The sequence below is a fragment of the Penicillium griseofulvum genome (assembly GCF_001561935.1).
Source record: "Penicillium griseofulvum strain PG3 chromosome Unknown contig_84, whole genome shotgun sequence".
Classification (NCBI taxonomy): domain Eukaryota; kingdom Fungi; phylum Ascomycota; class Eurotiomycetes; order Eurotiales; family Aspergillaceae; genus Penicillium; species Penicillium griseofulvum.
This window is the reverse complement of record NW_024467475.1, coordinates 1,038,087-1,058,572: the sequence shown is the minus strand read 5'-3', so window position 1 is coordinate 1,058,572 and position 20,486 is coordinate 1,038,087. Positions and strand designations below refer to the sequence as shown.

Genomic DNA, 20,486 nt, shown 5'->3' with positions numbered 1-20,486 from the left:
ACAGCTTTGAAATATCATACAAAATAGTCAACAACGGCTGTGATGGAAATTCCCCCAAATCTCTGCCTGAGGCACCGATGTGAGTTTTCTGCACGCATCACCTGACCGTTTCCCCACCATCGAGGGGAGAGATGGATGCATCTTATCCATCGCATTGCAAGAGGCTATGCTCTAGCGCCGATCGTGAGTACATTGTCCATTCTAGAGATCACTTCCACACCGCCATGTGTGTACGCACCCTAGCCCTATCATGCTCTTGTGCTATACATTGATACATGTGGAAGTGCTCTCGCGAAGCATTTCCCATACCAAATGCATTCGCTAACTGTTTGTGCAGATGACTGCCGTTGTATGGCATGATCACAGCGCATTGGATACAAGATACGAGACATCCAATTTGCCTCGATAAAGATGACTAGCACTCGTGATTCCCACTCATTTGCTGTATGTATTGACATGATAGCTGAGATATAAAATGCAAGAATTCAAATCTAACCGTTCAAATAGTGCGACGAATGCCGCTTGCGCAAGTCAAGAGTAAGTGTCTTCTATTGAAATCCTGCAAGCCTTGGCCCTTTTAACTCGGGTATTATAGTGCTCAAAAGAGCGACCAGTTTGTCTGCAATGCCGACAGCTGAACAAAGAATGTATATACAGCCCAAAAGTCAGCAGGAGTCCTCTGACTCGGCAGTAAGTGATAAGAACCGAAAAAACCTCGTTTTTGAAAACAAGGCTGACACTGTCAGACACTTAACCTATGTTGAAGATCGCCTACACTCATTTGAAACAGCCCTAGGAAGGCTTTTCCCAGGTGGCGATCTGGATGCTACTCTCCGTTCTCTTTTGCAAAACCCAGAGGCCCCAAGGGCCCCTTCATCCAAGTCCTCTTCAAGGCACTCAACCCCGGCCAAGCATGAACCTGAACGGGCCGAGCCAGCACCAGAAGCTCTCCCACAGCAAGCCGATGGCTTTGACTGGGCTGAAAAAGAAATCACGCTTGGTGATTTGACAGATGGCATGGCTGCGCTGTCTATTAAACCCGAAGGAGCTGGCTACTTTGGTTAGTCCATCAATATCCGTTATGGATTATGCTTTTCCTATTCTGAGCTGACAGATACGTTATAGGAGCGTCTTCAAGTGTCGTACCATTACGAGCACTTTTTGATCATGGATTTGACCTGAATATACCTGTACGCTCAGCAAGGTCAGGAGGCGTGCCTCTCAAAGCGCAGCTTCTGGAAAGTGCCCCATCTGGGCTGATTGAACAAGCGTTTATCGACGCCTTCTTCCTCAATTATCACACCAGCTATCCATTTATCCACGAGCCTACCTTCCGGATGCAGTTTAATGACCCATCTCTACGCCCGCATGGCACGGCCTGGCATATCCTCCTAAACACGATCTTAGCTCTTGGGGCCTGGTGTATCGGTGATGATAGCTCGGATCTCGATATCACTTTCTACCAAGAAGCTAGGGGATACTTGCAGCAGGCATCTGTGTTTGAGACCGGAAATCTGACATTAGTCCAAGCATTATTGTTACTGAGCAACTACGCGCAGAAACGGAACAAGCCCAACACTGGATGGAATTACCTTGGCCTAGCAGTTCGAATGGCCATGAGCTTGGGCCTTCACAAGGAGTTCCCTGGCTGGAAGATCAGTCTCCTACAAAGAGAAATTCGCAGAAGATTGTGGTGGGGAGTTTTCATCTTCGACAGCGGCGCAGCCAAAACCTTCGGAAGACCGATCCTACTGCCAGAGGACAATGTCATGGATGCGAAGCAGGTTCGAAATATCCACGAAGAGGTACTGTCAACCAACATGGAACATAAAAAGCAGCCATAACTAATACATCACAGGCCCTGACTCCCACAACAACAACTCTGCCGGCCGAATCGCCCGGCCCAACCATCTACTCCGGCTTAATTGCGCAGGCCAGCTTCCACCTCCTCACCAATAGCGTCTACCAACGCCTCATTTCAAGCCCCAGCCTCACCCCAGAAGACACGCTGAACCTGCAAAAACCCATCGAAGAATGGTACAACGGTCTTCCATCCTACCTCAAACACCCGCAGCCTCTCTCCATGCAGCCAACCAACCCAGACCCGGACTCCCTCGCACTCGTGCGCAACCGTCTGCTATGGCGAAACTGGAACCTCACCATTCTGATCTACAGACCAATCCTCCTCCGCTGGGCCGCTAGACGCTGGGCCCCACTTAGCGGCAGCGGTACAGGCACGCCGGATACAGGAGGTGACGATCCCTTCGAGACCGAGTGTCGATTGCGCTGTCTCCAGAACGCGCGTCTGACCATCTCCTCTATCTCGGAGTATATGGGGAATTATATGTGCACCAGACTTGGGGCATGGTATATGCTGTATGTATTTCCTCCCTATTATTCCTTCCAGAACGATATCTAACAAAAATTAGTTACTTCCTCTTCCAAGCAGGTCTCATCCCAATAGTCTTCCTAATGACCGACCCCTCAAACCCAGAAGCCGCCTCCTGGCTCCAGGACATCGAAACTACAAAATCACTCCTAACACATCCCTCCCTCGGCACAAACCGCTTCGCAACCCGCTGCTTCGAAGTCATCAACAGACTCCTCGGCCCGCCAATGCACCCGCAGGGAATTCCAGACGACCAGCAACACGAAGCCCAGCAGCAACACCAGCACCAGCACATGCCCCCACAACCGCAGCCTAACATGATGCCGTTCCCCGAGCAGCTCTTCAGCGACCCCGGATTCGGCGGAAGTCTGTTCCCAGTCGAGCAGCATATGCAAATGCACACTACGGGCGGCATGGATTTCTCCGAATGGGTGAATTTCCCAGCAGCGGAATGAAGTTTTATTATTTTTGCTTTCTGTATGTAGCTTGCATTGTAGGATGGGTATATGGAAAAATGGGAATTAGGATTGGAAATAGTCATCAGCAAATACTTTGCATTATTTAGTTCGATATTCAACAGTTCGTGACTTTGTCAATAAGTTATTATATAGTGTTCTCATGTTTCTTTTCTTTTTCACGGCGTTTATACTTGTTCCGCATGGGAATCGACCGGCTTGATGAGATCCTCTTCGAATGGTGTTCCGCGTAACTCCGCTTCAATGTGCTTGATGCGAATCTTTTCTTCGTGTGCGGCTGTATCGCCGAAAATAAGATCCATGTCTTCGAGGGTCTGAGAATAGTTAGCATCGATCTTTCATGTGGAAATAGCCGGTGTAGAACGTACCTTGCCACGGGTCTCGGGGATGCAGAAGAAGGTGAAAGCAAAGGCGAGAAGACAGAATGCTGCAAAGAAGATGTATGTGCCGTATGTGATGGACTCGAGCATATCAGGTGTGACAAGGCCGATGATGCTGTAAGACATAGTTAGATTCGAATCGAATAGCCCGTGGAATACGTCACTTACAAGTTGCACATCCATGTTGCCGAGGTTGTGATGGAGATGGCCTTGGATCGAATGGAGAGGTTGAATATCTCTGAAGGAAGAACCCAACCGATAGGGGCTAGCGGAAATATTTTGTTAGTGCTGGAGAAGACAGGGATATGGGGTATGCTCTTACCGAAGGAGTAGGAGAAGTTGATATCGTAGATGTAGATAAAGGCAATACCAACCCAGCCGGCGGCTTTATTGCTCACGAGTGAGGAGCCAAAGCCACCCAGGATGCCGCCTACGATCACTAGCGAGATGCAAGTTCCCGCGGCGCCTGCCATGAGCAGGGGTCTACGACCGACTTTGTCGATGAAGATGAGGGCAGGAAGGGTGCTGAGGCAGTTGACAATACCGTAAACACCGGTAGCAAGGAGAGAGGAGGTGTTGCCATCAAGACCTAGCTGGGCGAATATCGTAGGTGCGTAGTAGATCATGGCTATATGGATTAGATGCTATGTTTAAATGTGTAGTTGGGAAATGACATACCATTACAGCCCATAAACTGCTGGAAGAACATCACGATGCAGCCAATAGCCAACCGTCTGAAGCGGGACCAGTTTGTCAGGAAGGACATGTACTGAAACGTGTTAGATGAATCGAATCAAAAGGGGGAATGAGTAACAAACCTGAGCAATGTGCAACTTGAACCCAGAGAGATTAGGGAAGTTGTCCTTGGCGAATGAGTTTTCCAACATGATAGAGGCCTTGATTTCAAGGTACTCGTTGAGGAGAACAGGACTATCACGATCCTGACGACGCAGTCTTGAAAGCGCGTGCAGCGAATCGTCATCACGCTCCTTCATCAACAACCAACGGGGTGAGTCTGGGAAGAACAGCATTCCAACACCGAGGATGACAGCCGGAACGATCTGTAGGGCTAGGGGAAGACGCCACGACACCTCAGACTGTCCAGTGCAACCACCAGCAGGAACATCATGGTAGGGATCGAAGACGGGCTTTGAGCTTGTGCCACCGGAGTAAGGGATATCAGGAGCGCATCGAGTTCCGCCAATGTAGTTGGTTCCATAGTCGATCCAGTAGCTGATCAAGATTCCAATAGTGACGGACACTAATCGCAAATTAGTGGACGAACATTGAACATATCCCACAACAAGCCAAACTTACATTGCTGTAGAACCACAAGACCTCCGCGAATATCTGGAATGGAAACTTCAGAAATGTACAGAGGCACGACCATGGTCAGTTGACCAACCGCCAAACCAGCAATAGCTCGACCGGCGAACAGCATTGGGACATTCATAGCAGCGCATTGGAGGATGGAACCAATGACGAAGACCACCACTGCTAGATTTATGGACATCTTCCGGCCAAATCGATCGGCGATCGGTCCATTAATCAAGGAACCAGCCCAAGCTGCAATCAACAGGGTTGATACGAACCAACCCTTGAAACCACTTTCGGCAAAGACACGAGGGTATCGAGCTCCAAAGGACTCCATGGTGATGACACCACTAATAACACCTTGGTCATAGCCAAACAATAGACCACCTAGGGTCGAGAACTGTCCAGGTTAGGGAATGAATGGCATCTCGTGTAAGAGGGACACTTACCGATGCTACACCACATAGAAAGGGATTTTCTAGAACGAGCGCAAAGCTGCTCTTTGGCGCGCTAGTAACGGTAGCCATGATATGCTAGTATTTAGTTCGCCGATGAGAAGAGATATAGCCCTGTCGTTAGGCTTTATATACTCCAGGTGAAGAACAGGAACACAGTACTCCGTCTGGGGTATAGAAGTAGGAAGACAGTGCTCCGTCTGGGGTTATAGGAAGACAGTACTCCGAAGGATGGCAGATGGTCTGATAGAAGACGGAGTGGTCTACTCCGCCGAAGGGGCCCGAAACTGGGGTAGGGAGCTTTTCCCCGAATTTGGTGGGCCGAGCCCGAGGACTTTTGATATTGCGGGGAATCCCTGTCTGCAGGGAATTTGGAAAAAAAGGAACATTCTGGGGAAGAATTAAACACCGATTTATTTATTTATATATAGATAGATATTAATATATACATATACATCTTTTCTATATAATTTCTCCTAAAATCCAACCCCACAATTTCGGCATCGTCATCCCGAACCCGAAACCCCTTTGTGGGGAAAGGGGATTTCTTGTCATTCGGCATATTTCCGATATACCAAAACCTGATGGAATTCGACATTATAAACGAGATATATATCCTACTTCTTATAACTGCCCAGGTGGGATAGATCACAAGATGACTCATTATGAGCAAATTCCTACAATTGCGACGGTAATTTATCACTCTGTACAGCCCATGTGAAACACATCTCTACAAAAAGCCCCAACCTGCGCGATTATGCGCATATTTCCAGCAAAACAACTAAATCCCATGCAAATCCATCTCCAGCACCAGAGCAGCAACCCTTCCAGCCAGTCCAGCCGGACATCAGACGCATGTCATCTGCTGTCCGGCTCGGGTGGTTTCTCAAAACGAAATCATCCGCAAAAAGCATCTGACCCTCGCGCAATGTAATAAATTCCGCTCTCTGGTCAATTCAATCTCAAACTCCAAGATCCCAAGCTTCCAGATCCCAAACTTCCAAATCAAAGTTAACCTCCCGATCCAAACCTAACCATAACAATGACCCTCCGAATCGGCGTCCTCCTAGTAGACACCGTCCAACTCCTCGACCTAGCCGCAATCGACCTCCTCTACATGACAACACCCGAATACCTTCAAGAATGCTCTCTCCCCCAACCACTAGTAGACATGGGACGACCCTGCTCGATACATTACATCGCAAACACAGTTAAAGGAGAAAACACCGTCAACACGACCTCTCAAATGACAGTCCAATTGACAAATTCCCCCACGGACTCCGCCGTTTCCCCCGGAAAATTGGATATAGTGGTAATCCCCGGTCCACCGCCAAAAGCGATGCCACCAGCAGAAGAATATCTGAATTTTGTGCGGGGACATTTCGCGGCCGGAACGCCGATTCTGAGTATCTGCACTGGTGCATTCGTTATTGGGTATGCAGGGATTACGAGGGGGAGGGAAGTTACAGCGCCGCGACTTTTAATTCCGGAGATGAAGAGGAAGTTTCCGGAGGCGAAGGTGTGGGATGATTCGGTTAGGGTTGCTAGGGATGGGAATTTGTGGACTAGTGGTATGTTTATTTCTTCTTCTTTTCTTTTTTAGATTATTATTTATATTTTGTATTCATTTTGGTTCGATGTTAATACTGAGCAGGTGGAATTACAAATGGACATGATTTGGTCATTGCGTACTTGCGTGAACATTATTCTGCCGCGCTGGTGAATACTATCCTCGTTGCGGCGGATATTCCTGTTCGACCGGCGAAGTATGCTAGTTCTGCTACGAGTGATACGGCGTATGTGTTGTGGCAGGTTATTAGAGCAATCCCGAATGCTTTGGGTCGGTTGCTTGGTGGGAAGTGATTGGGGGTAGAAGTTATATTCCATGTAATGCGACGTCATTTCCATGCGCCGAGATCGAGGAGGTTGCTTTTTTTGGAAAGATAAAATAAGATGCGAATTTCTGTACTGACTTTTACAAAAATTATATCAACTGCTGCTTTTGCTGATATTTGCTTTTCGGGGGAACTGTGCCCTCGAGGTTATTCACTGGATCTAGAAAGATAAAAGATATTTGAAAGGGTTGAAAAGACATAGTAGAATATTAGTTACAGTGTCTAAGTAAAGACCTCTTTATGCAAGAAAACATTGAAAAAGCAATGTCATGCATTGGGAAGTATGAATTGTTTCGGCCGAAGGACGGGCATAATGTTCACGCAACTAGGTCACTACTTAGACAATACGTAGTCCCTGTGATCACACTACGATCTACAATACCTAGGTAAGTACACTACGATCTACATAAGAAAGACATAGATATGGATCAATAGTGCATTTCTTGCAGTTCCAGAGCCTAAAAAAAGAATCGAGAATCGAAAAAAACAAGACCCCGAGAGGCTTAAAAAAAATAGAAAAAGAAACAATCTGGGCGAGAACGCTCGTACCATGCAACGCGCTGCACGCTAAAGAGGACAATCATAGAAGAGAAGGGCATAAAAAAGAAGGAAAATGTGAGCCATGGCTAACCCCAAAACCCAAAGGAAGAGGGTTTCATCGAGACTTGTGAGATATGCCGGCCTCCGGCTGACAAGTCGACTCGATTGACCCACGATGATCATTATGAAGAGAGAAAGAAAACGGGATCCATGGCTCTTATCATGCAGTCCATAAGATTTATCGTCGTTCATGTGGTTCCCAATGGATGGGTTCAAAGTCGGAATTCTGGAAATGGGCTTGGTTATATGGGGAACTAGAAAAGAAGTTAGTAACGATGCGGACTAAGTAAATTTGAAAGAACTCACTTTTTGAAAGGGGTGGTGACTGGCAACGAGCGACTGAGATTCGGTTTCATCACTAATGGATTTAGGCGAATCTGCGGACCGTCTGATGATCGACTAGGCAATGAAGTCATCGGTGGCGGGGCGGCGGATTGCGCCATTTGGGGAGAAGGTGAGACGGGAATTGACGGAATAGGTGCATGTGTCGGCATAGGCGATTGGTACATGTCTTGTTGCGGGGACATGCGGAATGGACTGGCGGGGGTTGGCGAGACAGAAGGCATGGGAGACATGGGAGCGCCCATCCCGAAGGATGTATCCTGCATCAAATTGGGAATTGCCATTAAGCTTGAATTGACGTCGAATCCGAGAGTTTGATCCCAGGGGGAGTAGTCGGACGTCATTCCGTATTGGAGGTTAACTATGGGGGCCATATTCAACGTATTTTCGACTGGATAAAGAATATCATAATGGCCTCTGCGGGAATGTTAGACTCGGAACGACACACGTTAACCGCGAAAGTAACTCACGGTCGGTATAGGAGACGGATGGTCGCCCCATTGGGACGATTAGAGGACAATAGGTGAGGTGTCACGACCTCGCCTTCACTTCGGTCGAGGTAGAGAATTTCAACGCCAAAGCCGGAACCTTCAATTACACCGTCGATCAGTGCCTGTAGGCCAACTTCATCGATTTCGGTCTTCACCGGGTCTATCCGCGAACTGCAGTACTGGTCCAGTGGCATGGGAAGGAAAGCTTGGTACCGGTGTGGATTGAGCTTCATCCACGCGCTAGTCAGAATCTGCAAGACGAGACAATTAGTTTACGTTCAACAAGGAAATGAAAGGGCGAGCATCATCCAAGAGAAACTTACTCGGAAGTGGGTAATGATCGCATCGGAGGAGTAACCCTCATTGAAGGCCTCAACAAGGAAAGACTCGTCTTGCGCGCCGCTTTGGATAGCAGCATGGATTCTGTTGAGGACGTCTTCTGTGGCATCGACAAAGATCTCGTAGATGGAATCCGACAGGCCGACCCGTTCCAGCAACGTAGTGAGAGACTTCATTCTCCGAATCTCCGTCTCGATCCGAAGCGTATCGCGGAGGGCGAAGAGGGTCTCGAAATAACCAAATGCGACGGCTGCATAGGATTAGCATGCGATGCACGTCATATCGGATCCACATGAACCATACCTCTCCACCCACAATTCCCATCGCCTTTCATGATACGACAATCTGGATGGGTGATAGCAAGCGCCTGTAAGAAGTTAGAAGATGCGTGCCATGTGTAACACAGGCTCAAGCCACCGAAGCTTACATTGGTCTTCGTAGCTAGTGTAGGATCGGCATTTGAGTAATCCAATGCAATGCTGTGACTAGACTGTTTGGTTGACACAAGGGGCCCCTGTCCACATGATGTCAGCCATTGCCGCAGATCGGAATATTCGAAGCCAATTACCTGAACTTCCGGCTGATAGCTGTTGGAAAGCTTCTGGAAGCGCTCCATCTCGTCGGCGGAGAGAGCATTCATGTTGGCGGAGTTGGAAGAAATTGGATGGGAGAAGGCAGCTGATAATGAAAGTGCTACTGGAGAAAGAAACGATGGGGAAAGGGCGTCCCGATAAAAGTCGACAGGCTGCTTTTCCAGGAAGTGCTGGTGAGGAGCGAAATGATGCCAAGTAGGTTTTGATAAGGACATCGCATGCGGTTGTCGAAGTCGAAGATTTCCAGTAGTTGTTATGTCAAGGTCTGGGTGATGTTAGGAAAGAAAAGGAAAGAGCAAAATATAGAAAAAAAAGATATGACATACAGATCGAAGGAACATTTCCCGGGAATCAAGATGAAAATACGCACTTTTTTGCCTTGTACGACACTTAAGCGTGGCCCAGCACAATCAGCTTTTACTATCAGAGTCTCAGCACGGGTCCAGACACAAAATGTGTGTAGGGATTTGATGGGGAAGGTAAATTCAAGCCCATAAGCACCCGAGGAGGCCAATAGGATGATACAGGGAATAAGATGGGTAGATGGAGGGTGTACTACAGGCCTCTAGGACCAACCGGTCTCCCGGTCTGATTGGATGTGTAAAACAAGTTTTGTGAAGAGTCTCAAAGTGATCAAAGGGAAATATCAGAATCACATTGAAAATGATTCAATGATGTCAGCTCCGCCCCCCAAGAGGCTATAAGCCGGCTGGGAACGGCTCAGGGGATCCTCTCATGGAGGGGTGAACCTGAGAATGGCAAGGATCATAGAGAGTGTGATTTTTTTTCAATTCAAACGGAGATGTATTCCGGAGAATTATGAATGGTGAGGTAAAGAGGGGGTTTCCTTTAAGAGAAGATATAAAATAAAAAAGTCGGAAGCTCACCTTGATATGGCCTTGTACAGATAGAAAAAAGAGTATAAAATGTTTCTTTTAAAGGATAGAGTTAAAAAGAGGAGTTGGAGGGGGAAATGGATTTTTTTTTTTGCGGGGGAGAAGAGAGAGAAATAAAGGCACAAATAAAAAAAAAGGGTTGGGCTTGAAAAAGAAAAACAAGTTCAACCCTTCTATGAAATCGAAAGATAAAAAAGAAGATAAAAAAAAGGAAAATGTCAAAAGAAAAAGAAAAGATAAAAAGAAAAGATAAAAAGAAAAGAAAATAATAAAAAGAAAAAGGGAAAAAAAAAAAAAACCAGCTATGAAGTAACGATGCACCGTGCCCCGACTCTCATCTGAAGATGCTGATCGAAAACATCATAAGTGATTTTTCCAATATATACAGGTTGTACATAGGTTGTACATCTTCACGTTGTACACTTTGTATTCCTTTACCCCACAAATCAACTTATAAGGAGTTATGTTGTATGAAGATATTGATTCTTGTATATCAAATATGTTTTTGTTATACGTACTATTGTATGCATCGGAATCCCTTGTCATCCTATACTAATAAGTACTTCAATTGACGACTAATCGGAGCTCTATAGGTATAGTATCCATATATATAAAAACAAGCACAGAATAAGAAAAGAGAACAAAAAGACATCTGTTAAAAGGCCCCAAAAGCGGGGTTTGAAAAGTCCAAGGCTGAGGGTCTGGGATGTTTCGTTTGGACTCCGTTACGCTGGCCCCCGCCATGATTGGTGTGGCCCCCCGATCTGATGCGGCCTTTGCTTTTGTGATTTTCCTTTTTTCGTTATTTTGGGGGCGATGGTGGCATAACTTGGTTTTTTTTTTTTTTTTTTTTTTTTTTTTTTCTTTTTTTTTTGGATCCTTTCATTGGTGGCTTAACTTGGTTTTTTTTTTTTTTTTTTTTTTTCTTTTTTCTTTTTTTTTTGGATCCTATCATTCTACTTAGTACATGCATGTTGGTTGGCGATAAAGTTGTCAATCACCCGACCTGGTGCTCGGATATCCTCTGTGATTGTGATTCCAAGGGCGCGTATATAGAACTTTGAAGTCGGCAGTTTAATATCTTAATATCGGATCCGAGTTTATACGGAGGATTTCCGAATCGGAGCTCCGTACCTGATGCATAATGTAAATAGTATAGATAAGGTCCCTGTTGGGAAATGTTCACATGCTGATCAATATTGCTTTTTCTATTTGCTTTTCTATCTATACAACATATACAACATAATGTATCTATACTCCGTAGAAAGGTTAAGCTTCCACTTATATAAGAGACTACTACAGAGTAGGTAAAGAATTAAGAGATACACCTACACTACTACTCAGATTGTAGGAAATTCATATTTTAGCGTCTGTCAAACCAACTCTAAATAGCGGGTCAGAATTCTCACAAAGAAACGGTGTGAGATCGTATTTTGTTTTCCTTTAGGCGGCTCAGCCGGATATGCACACGTGGGGCAACAGCGCTTAAAAAGTCCTAGAATAACCATTTGGCTGGCATTTTGCCTCGGTCCTTACGGACACGGCGTTCATCTCCAAGGAAAATTGTAGATGTATCATTCGCACGCAACCCCTCACCATTGAGTGTTGTTTGCCAGAGAGTGCGCAGTGCTGAGCTCCACTCACCCACAGCTCGCAGCCGCTCCACGTCACTCGCACTCTCCACTACCACCGTACCATTATCCTGGTCAATCTTGGCGTTGAGCTTTTTGTCCAGGATGAGGAAACTGAGAATATCCAACACCTCTGGCACAGAGACTTTGATGTGTTTGGAAATAAATTGCAGAGAAAACCGAGTGTAAGGGGCGATTAATTTCAGAACCGCCTTGGTGCGCATATTGCGGCTCACCTCATCAATGTTCTCCGCAATAAAAGGATCAGCCAAGACATCCGGATGTTTGCTCAGCACGTCCTCATATGCATGAATGTCGTCCCGTTGGAAAGCGTCCACCAAGTCGGTCATGGCGGAAATACGGGGATCATTCTTGTATGGCTTGGTTTCCTGAGAATCGAACGGATTAATATCCGATTTCATGAGCATCGTCGTTAAGACCAGGTATTTGAGAACTTGGATTCGCTGCATCGAACCGGCTTCGTCGTAGTTTCGGAATGATTCGAAGAAATCACTTTGTGCTTCCTTCCAATTCTCTTCGCTCATGTGCATCTTGCCTCCACATTCACGGATAATGCCCATGATCTTGGGATGGGGCACTGCCGACCGCACTCGAAGGGCCCGCTGGTATAAGGCCTTCAATCGTTTGTTATTCCTCGTTTCCGCGTACATCTGAATCTCAAGGGCGTAGAGTTCAAGTAGGTATGTTCCTTTGCTGGTATCGTCCGATCCGTCCTCTCGTTGGCATGCCCGATGCAGTTCCCGCATCTTTTTGTTCAGCTGGCCATATTGCTTGCGTTCCAGCCACAGGCGTGCCAGTTTAATGTTCGTTTTCAGCCAAAGGCGCTCGTTGTTTGTGTTTTGGAATGATTCAAGGGTCAGAGAGTAAAATTCCTCCATGCATTGGTAGGCCTCTGCGTTGTCGGACCCTTTCTCGATAAAGTCCAGCATATTGTTGATCGATTTCTCTGAATAATTTCGTGTAACAGCGGATTTGACATATGTGAGCAATTCCCGGTAGTGTGCGACAGTCTAAGAGATCGGGGTCAGTACTTAGACAGATCAGTTTGGGACATGAGCTTACATCGCTGTATCTTCCGAGCTTGAATTCCAACTTGATAGCCTGCTTGAGACCTTTGAATCCCCTATGTTTCATCGTTAGGACCAGTTGCGATCAGCCTAGGTGTCAACAATTACCAGTCGCTTTTGTCTTGTTCCATGGGCGGTATGCCTAGGAACTCATCAACTGCCTCTTCCGGATTGTCGACTTTAATCTGTTTGGCATTGTAGTATTTGTTTTCGATTCCGATGTCACCAGATTCGTCGTCGTCTGCGTCCTCATATTCGAAGTCGTAACTGTGATTTCAGCGGTCAGCTCAGTCTAGGCAGAGGGGACAAGGGACCAATACTCCTCATCCCCAGAGTCTTGCATAAAATCATCATCATCAGACATCTTGGGTGTAATAAGTTGAAAAGAGAAGGGTGGTTAGGATAGAGAGGATCGCAAAGTGGTGGGGTTGGAGTGTTGGAGAAGCTCGGTCAGATAACAGCTGCGAGCTTCCGCCTTGACTATCGTGAGGAGAGTACTTACGACTACGTACATTTTACATCTATATACCAACAATGGCAATTTCGCTTTGAATAATGATTATTCAGTAGGCCTATTGTTCAAATGCTTGAATGATCTATTATCGTTCCACTGCACGTAAAAGTAAGCCTATCTATGGAGTACTTAGGGACTGTTCGCCTAACTATAACATCATGAATTATTCGAAGCATGTGACCGACATTATGTTTATAACTTGGGCTGGATTTATGCTACCTTTACGGAGTAGCGGAAAGGACATTAAGTGTTCCTGTATATTGGCATCCTGTACTGTTGTAAAGCTTTACCTGTCAGGGGCTTGGTCCATATGTTGACTTTTGTACTCTGTACTCTGTACTCTGTAATCCTAGTAGACTCGTTGAATATTGAAAGCTGAGATATGAGCTTTATTATATAAAAAGAAATAAACTTCATACGAACTGATAACTAGTAGTCTCTTCACGTTAACCCCTTATAGAAAGGCGGGAGTATAACGCCCCCAAGAACTAAAACATCCAGGACCTACAAACAAAACCACAGTATGAAACTGTTCTAAAATGGACCGAATTTAACCAAACCATCCAAAGTAAGAAAAAAAACCCTTATGTGGACCAGAAAGGGGCTGACGCTATTCGCCGATCCCTCCAGCCCTTCACTGCCCGCGATGTCATCGACTCGACCAGTCCAGGAATCTTCCCCCGACAACAATCTCATTCTACCACTGTCACATAATTGTCCACAACCTTGATACGATCACTACCTCACGAAATTAATACATAATACGTGAACATACCTGCTCATTGCCCCCTAATCTTCTTACTCCAAATCTCCTGAATCACTTTGCGCAATGCCACTGTGCGGCCGTCAGAAGGTGGTCCAGCGCAAGATGGTGCTGCTGTTAGTTTTGATCAGAATTTCCCCACTAATTAGCGATTGGTCTAACTTCCTCCCAGAGGCGATGGCGCCTGCGGCAAGACATCTGCGCTGAATGTGTTTACTCGTGGGTGCGCAATCCTCCCCCTCACCCGTCTCCGATGACAGCATAGCTAACGGAATCCGACTAGATTCTTCCCGACGGTCTAGTAAGAAATTCTACTATCTTTAGAGCATACTACAAATTACTGATTCTGGTTATTCGTACTAGCGAACCTACGGTCTTTGGTATGCGCGCATTCCCCGAATTAAATTCCCTGAATCTATTGCTAACTTACGAGGAATATAGAAAACTACGTGCACGGTACATAATTACCCCACTCCCGCTAACGATCCTCGAAACTCACACGCACCCTAGATATCTTCGTCGACAACATACACGTGGAGCTCTCGCTATGGGATACCGCTGGCCAAGAAGAGTTCGACCGACTGCGCGCACTGTCCTACGAGGACACACATGTTCTCATGCTCTGCTTCAGTGTACGACCAATGTTCTCTCCGACGTTGCAACAAGCTAATAAGTCCGATAGGTCGACAGCCCTGACTCGTTCGAGAACGTGTCATCGAAATGGATCGCCGAGATTAACGAGAACTGCCCAGGCGTGCGTGTGGTCCTGACAGCACTGAAGTGCGATTTGCGCAAGGACGAAGATATGAACGACAACCCCAACTGCATTACCTTCGACCAGGGTCTAGCCAAGGCAAAGGAGATCGGCGCCGTGAAGTACCTGGGTAAGTGCTCTTCAATTCGTCTATACTTAACCACACGGCTCACAGTTTCCAGAATGCTCTGCGGTCCAAAATCGCGGCATTAGGGAAAGCTTCTACGAGGCTGCTAAGGTTGCCCTCGAGGTTAACGCGGGCGGGAGCTCATCCTCCGGTTCGCAGTGCGTTATTCAGTGAGGTCATGCCTTGCGGTCTTTTCTCGACACACATGGTACATGCCTGTCATATTGGCCTTCGTTTACCCGCCGGATATCCACCCTATTTCCCATTCACCTCGCCCCTTGTTCATTTTTGCTACTCCCCACGTTCCGGTTGATTTATTGATTCCCCCATGCATTCGATACTTTGAGCTTGCTTTTGTTTTCAGCTTGCTTTCGACTTTTCTTCTTCATCGGGGCAGACTACGTTTGCTCCATTCAGACCGCATATAAATCGGTCTATGTTGATTGCATGATTGCATAGCTCCGGATCTCCTCCGAGCATTTCAGCGAGGTTGGTTTTTTTGACTCCAAATTACGATATACAAATATAATTTTCATTGTATTTTGCAGGTGTTTTTATGTACATTTTTCTCTAATATCTTCTTCAGTGAAACAGTTCTTGATTATCTTCTCACCGTCTTTGCCCCACTGCCTACCCTGGAGGTACTTCAGGCTGGGTACATTAACACTGAAGTTTGCCGAGGAAATACTTGACATCGGGTTGCTTTTCTGCTATCAATATTTGCTCATTCATGTTCAATAACTTTCAAGGACCTACGCTTTGTCTTTCCCCATGTTTCGTTTTCGTCCGCCTGATATGCTAAGTTACGTCGTGACATTATGATGGAGCTCTGTTTAAAATGCACTTCCATATTGGGTGTCTTACACTGCATTGTGATTCAAACCGTCTAGTCAAGTTTTTAACCACACTTGTCTACCAGGGTATCCAAGCTACCAGTCAAGCTAGTTACATACATCGTACATATATCAAACGCATGAAACGACCAAGCAACAGAAGTATGACACTGATAACAAAAGCCCCGCATCATACAAGCAGAACATCCAAGCCCGATAGATACTACAACAAATCCTCCTCTCTAACCCGATAAACCTCATCAATTTTCTCCCCAGTCGAATCCTCCCCACAAGCAAAATCAGCATTAACCCGACTAACAAACTTCTCCACAAACGCATCGGCAACATCCCCAATCTCCAATCCCGGTACCCCAACACCCTGCAGACTCGTCGCCTCCTTACCCTCCAGCCCACAAGCCACGATCTGTTTAAAGAACCACATCGGCTCGTCCGTGACATTAAGCCCAATTCCAAAGCTGCTGATATTACGTCGCAGATGAACACCCACAGCCGTGATCTTCCTCGGCGATCCAAACCCAGCCTTCACCCACACCCCCGGATCTTCCGTCGTAAACCCATCCACCCCGTAGCTCTTTAGTAGATCGATGACGCTGTTTTCTAGAACACGGATATGGCACCGCGGTGTTAGGCCCAGTCGCTTGAGATCTAAGATCGTGTATGCGACCATCTGGCCCGGCCCGTGGTAGGTTGTCTGTCCGCCGCGGAGAGTCGGGTGATACTCTGCCTTTGGGGGTTGGTTGCCGTGCGGTGTAAGGATTGAGCGGATTGGTTCGAGGGGTGGGGGGAGGGAGAGATTGGGGTTTGTGGTGTCGGGTGGGCTTGTGTTTGAAGGTGGGAGGTCGCGGCGGCCGGTGGTGTAGACGGGGTTTGGGGTGAAGGTGATGATTGTTGGGTCTGGGGGTGGTGGTGGGGTTTTGGATAGTATGGCGCTTGAGTTGGTTGGCTCTTGTGAGGATAGTGAGCCTGGGGAGGCGAGCTTTTTGTACGTGAGGAGGCGGGTTGTGAGGGCTTGTTGGATGTGCGAGACGTGGCTGAAGGGCGTTGTGTGGGGGAGGTGGAGGTGCGCGAGCCTCATTTTGGGTGGTTTTGTTGATGGTGAGATGGTTGGGATATTTGGTGTATAATAATTGGAGCTCCTAGCACATTGTAAGGTTGTGGGAGAGAGGTTATAGTTTTCCACGGAGTATGAAGTCGGTAGAAGTCGGTTGTTGCGGAGAAGCTGCAAGCTCGCTCCGATAAGGTTTGATAAGTGGCGGCCCTCTGCGATCTATGTTGGATGCATTGAACACTGGCTACTTCGAGTCAAATATTTACAACTATTTGCGTTGTTTTCGCTTCCATTATTCATATTCGTTCGTGCAGGTCCAAACCAATTGACAAGTTGCAATTCTAGACAAATTAGGCCAAAGGGAATCATACATTGGCGGAGGATTCTCTAAATTGAACAGCTCGAAGTATACTATGCGAATTGGTGGACGCGGTGCCAATGCGGCAGGGAGCGTACATCTATTCAGATATACACTCTGTCTTTGCATTCCAAGTGGAGATTAGAGCATATCGACCCCCAAGCTATGAAGAGGCGACGCCATTGACCAGCCCAGAGTCTTGCTGCTCAGCAGGAAGCAGAACCCAGTCACGCACACCACCCTTCCAATCTGCAATACGACCTTCAGTGACTCTTACGGTAACAACCCGCACATCAGTATCAATGGAGATGCTAGGCCGTCTTTGGCTAGGATCCTGTTGCTGCTGTTGGCCGAAGTTGATCTCCTCCTCCTCGAAAGTATTATTCTCCAGATGACGAGCCTTGCACCACGACTCTTCCTCTGAGCCGGACTCCAAGAACCGTGCCTCGCCCGTAATAGTAGTTGAGATGCTGGAGAGCGCACTGGTGTTCAGGTTGAGCAACAGGCTGGCAAGAGACGAGCGGGTAGCGGCGGGTGGTGGGGAGCCGTCGCGATCACCGTGCGTCGGGGCCCGGGTTGGCGGGCGATGCGAGACCCAGTCGTGGACCAGCAGTGAGACTCGCGGGTTGGACAGCAGGTGGTTTGTTTTGCGCGATGCGGGGTTTGTGGTCATGATGATAGTGGGGTGCGGGTCGAATGGGGTCGAGGGAAGATAGGTGTAAGACATCAGTGAGATGTGGGGTGTTTTATCATCGCATGTTGCCAGGTGCAGCTTGATTGGGGCGATAGAAGGTCAGTTTGGTGGGTTATCTGTTTAATAGAGTTGTACTTACGAAGCGGGAGTTCTTGAGACACGAGATGACCTCGGATGGCAATGAGGTAGCGACATGGGGATGAGTAGTGGTCGCAGATGCCTCATAAGAGAGCGGAGGGTTGATTGATTCGGCCATTTTGAGATTTGAGAACCAAAACAGTAATAATGAAGTTAAGACCTCGGGAAGAGGGTCGAGATCTGCCCGGGGGCGGTGTCCCATTACCCAAAGGGTTTAGGCACCCAATCGCGGGCCCGCTGTTTGTTCGGTAACGTCATCACTTCATGTTTCGTCTATGGATTTCCAACTTGGCTAGCTTGCAAGGGTATACCCCGATCTACGGCAATTATTGTTATTTTAGACTCATTATACGGTGGACACAGTACTTTTAAGTGCGTCAGTACAACATACGATATACACAGAAGTGATGTGCAAGAGCGTGGAGACCAACGTCATGATAGCTGTGTGGGATCTTATATTGCATGATATTTGCATCTCGACTACAAGCAAGCAGCCGTGTCTCTATTCCGTACTCCGTATGTAGCTCTCTATAGTACGCCATGGTAAGTGGCGATATACGGAGTACGCTACACCAAATACGGATGCCAATATTAGGAGGTGTATTGAGTACATCTCACCGATGTCATCATTACCCACATTTTACTAGTAGATCAGCTGTAAACTTGGGCAAGTGGTACCAACATAGCCCGTCACTATTACTCCATACCAAGAACTCGGGGAAGCTCCTTTCCCCGCACATGAGCTTCAACACAGTTGAATCTTTTTTGTATTTGAAGTATTCAGTATTCTATACTGTAATCAATTCGAATTAATTCTACTATTCAGTCTGTTGCCTGAAATTTATTACTAGTACTTTGTACTGGGACATTCTCATATCCAATCGGTACACATATCACCGATCATCGCCCCCTTCTTCAACTCCCCTGCCCTGCAACTCCAGATCCCTGCACCTCTCCACTCTCCTCTCTAAGGTTTCCCCTCTTCACTTTGTTTCTACCATCTTCACCTGTCACTCTCCCTCCTTTTCTCCCCTTGATTCTATATCCCTCCCCAACCTATTGTCCACCTTGGATTTATCATTGTGAAGCATATTTCTGTCCCTTCTTTCCACAAACCACCATGTTGGGTCCACGCGCAGCTCGCTCAGCTCGCTCGGCGACTTCACTCTTGCGACCCTTCAGCTCGTCAGCCGTGGCCTATCGCTCTCCCTCCATTCGAGATGTCACAGTCCAGTCAACTGAGGAGTACCTCAGACGACAGAAGGAGTTCCGCGAGAACTTGGAACAGGCTCGTTTGAGAAGAGAACAGCAAGAGAGTCAGTCTGTCAATGCTTCTGCTACTTCATCACCCCCTTCCCGTGAGTACGCTCCCACTGCTCCACAAGTGAGCAATGCGAGCAGACATGATCGTATCCGCCCTACTTTTGATGCTGCTACGGCGCTTGACCATAAGGCACTGGGCTCACTTTCAACGCACCGATATCTAGGGGATAACCAGCAACAAGAAGCTGCAGGCAAGCGTGGCCCTTTGTCCTCGCTTATCTATGGCACCAAAGAGGGCCAACATTTCGACAAGGATATGGAGCGCTCCTTCTCAGAGGTCCTTGCCCGCGGCAAATACGTCCATTCTATCGTCATGCACGATGTTAAGCCCGACAAGGTCGACGAATATGTAGAGCTGGTCGGCGAGTGGTACCCCCGTATGGCGGGTACCGAGGAGAACCGTGTCAACTTGGTAGGCAGCTGGCGGACACAAGTTGGCGACAATGACACCTTTAGTAAGTCCCGATGAAATTACCCAACCATTTTCTGTGAGCTAACTCTTGTCCTTGCTTGAATAGTCCACATCTGGGAATACCAACGCTACGAAGGCTACCATGCCTCCCTTCACAACATCTCGCAACACCCAGAGTTCCCCGAGTTTGATCGCAAGCTCAAGAGCCTGATCAAGAGCAAGAAGACCTCATTGATGCAGGAGTTCTCATTCTGGCCCACAACCCCGCCTCGCCGTCTCGGTGGGCTGTTTGAACTTCGGTCATACACACTGCACCCGGGCAATCTCCTAGAGTGGGAGACACACTGGCGCCGTGGCCTTACAGCTCGTCGCGAGGTGATGGAGGGTGTAGGCGCATGGTTTGTGCAAATTGGCGAATTGAACACAGTACACCACTTGTGGCAGTTTGCCAACCTGGAGGAGCGTAAGATCTGCCGCGAGCAGTCTTGGGGCGTCGAAGGTTGGGCCGAGACGGTTCACAAAACTGTTCCCTTGATCCAGACCATGCAGAGCCGGATTCTTGTTCCGATGCCCTGGAGCCCTGTCGGCTAAATTGCGAGATCTGAAACGTTT

General features: G+C 47.4%; 9 protein-coding genes across 9 annotated transcripts; 4 read left to right on the top strand and 5 right to left on the bottom strand.

The window, feature by feature from the left end:
* Positions 1 to 515: 515 nt before the first annotated feature.
* On the top strand, positions 516 to 2,844 carry PGRI_049480 (putative C6 transcription factor (Gal4); the record flags this gene model as incomplete). The annotated part of the gene is made up of 5 exons (XM_040792661.1): positions 516 to 537; positions 791 to 1,060; positions 1,126 to 1,805; positions 1,859 to 2,376; positions 2,430 to 2,844. 5 exons carry the CDS (start codon positions 516 to 518, stop codon positions 2,842 to 2,844), a joined length of 1,905 nt encoding a protein of 634 aa, XP_040644628.1.
* Positions 2,845 to 3,032: 188 nt separating this feature from the next.
* Positions 3,033 to 5,086, bottom strand: PGRI_049470 (sugar porter family MFS transporter; the record flags this gene model as incomplete). Its single annotated transcript, XM_040792660.1, has 8 exons — positions 3,033 to 3,179; positions 3,234 to 3,360; positions 3,414 to 3,510; positions 3,568 to 3,873; positions 3,924 to 4,014; positions 4,064 to 4,506; positions 4,563 to 4,959; positions 5,009 to 5,086. 8 exons carry the CDS (start codon positions 5,084 to 5,086, stop codon positions 3,033 to 3,035), a joined length of 1,686 nt encoding a protein of 561 aa, XP_040644627.1.
* A 970-nt stretch (positions 5,087 to 6,056) lies between these two features.
* On the top strand, positions 6,057 to 6,877 carry PGRI_049460 (DJ-1 domain, InhA-type; the record flags this gene model as incomplete). Its single annotated transcript, XM_040792659.1, has 2 exons — positions 6,057 to 6,585; positions 6,669 to 6,877. 2 exons carry the CDS (start codon positions 6,057 to 6,059, stop codon positions 6,875 to 6,877), a joined length of 738 nt encoding a protein of 245 aa, XP_040644626.1.
* Positions 6,878 to 7,687: 810 nt separating this feature from the next.
* On the bottom strand, positions 7,688 to 9,321 carry PGRI_049450 (OTU family ubiquitin thioesterase; the record flags this gene model as incomplete). Its single annotated transcript, XM_040792658.1, has 7 exons — positions 7,688 to 7,763; positions 7,816 to 8,268; positions 8,322 to 8,593; positions 8,666 to 8,931; positions 8,997 to 9,048; positions 9,109 to 9,195; positions 9,250 to 9,321. 7 exons carry the CDS (start codon positions 9,319 to 9,321, stop codon positions 7,688 to 7,690), a joined length of 1,278 nt encoding a protein of 425 aa, XP_040644625.1.
* A 2,344-nt stretch (positions 9,322 to 11,665) lies between these two features.
* Positions 11,666 to 13,253, bottom strand: PGRI_049440 (uncharacterized protein; the record flags this gene model as incomplete). Its single annotated transcript, XM_040792657.1, has 4 exons — positions 11,666 to 12,832; positions 12,885 to 12,945; positions 12,998 to 13,156; positions 13,210 to 13,253. The coding sequence occupies 4 exons, from the start codon at positions 13,251 to 13,253 to the stop codon at positions 11,666 to 11,668; spliced, it is 1,431 nt and encodes a 476-aa protein (XP_040644624.1).
* Positions 13,254 to 14,232: 979 nt separating this feature from the next.
* rho3 (Rho family GTPase RHO3) lies at positions 14,233 to 15,221 on the top strand (the record flags this gene model as incomplete). The annotated part of the gene is made up of 8 exons (XM_040792656.1): positions 14,233 to 14,282; positions 14,339 to 14,389; positions 14,450 to 14,467; positions 14,530 to 14,546; positions 14,608 to 14,622; positions 14,677 to 14,798; positions 14,849 to 15,050; positions 15,103 to 15,221. The coding sequence occupies 8 exons, from the start codon at positions 14,233 to 14,235 to the stop codon at positions 15,219 to 15,221; spliced, it is 594 nt and encodes a 197-aa protein (XP_040644623.1).
* An 882-nt stretch (positions 15,222 to 16,103) lies between these two features.
* Positions 16,104 to 16,976, bottom strand: PGRI_049420 (lipoyl(octanoyl) transferase LIP2; the record flags this gene model as incomplete). The annotated part of the gene is made up of 1 exon (XM_040792655.1): positions 16,104 to 16,976. The coding sequence occupies one exon, from the start codon at positions 16,974 to 16,976 to the stop codon at positions 16,104 to 16,106; it is 873 nt and encodes a 290-aa protein (XP_040644622.1).
* A 494-nt stretch (positions 16,977 to 17,470) lies between these two features.
* PGRI_049410 (pyridoxamine 5'-phosphate oxidase family protein) lies at positions 17,471 to 18,257 on the bottom strand (the record flags this gene model as incomplete). The annotated part of the gene is made up of 2 exons (XM_040792654.1): positions 17,471 to 18,079; positions 18,141 to 18,257. The coding sequence occupies 2 exons, from the start codon at positions 18,255 to 18,257 to the stop codon at positions 17,471 to 17,473; spliced, it is 726 nt and encodes a 241-aa protein (XP_040644621.1).
* A 1,002-nt stretch (positions 18,258 to 19,259) lies between these two features.
* PGRI_049400 (NIPSNAP family protein) lies at positions 19,260 to 20,465 on the top strand (the record flags this gene model as incomplete). The annotated part of the gene is made up of 2 exons (XM_040792653.1): positions 19,260 to 19,917; positions 19,981 to 20,465. 2 exons carry the CDS (start codon positions 19,260 to 19,262, stop codon positions 20,463 to 20,465), a joined length of 1,143 nt encoding a protein of 380 aa, XP_040644620.1.
* Between the last annotated feature and the right edge of the window lie 21 nt (positions 20,466 to 20,486).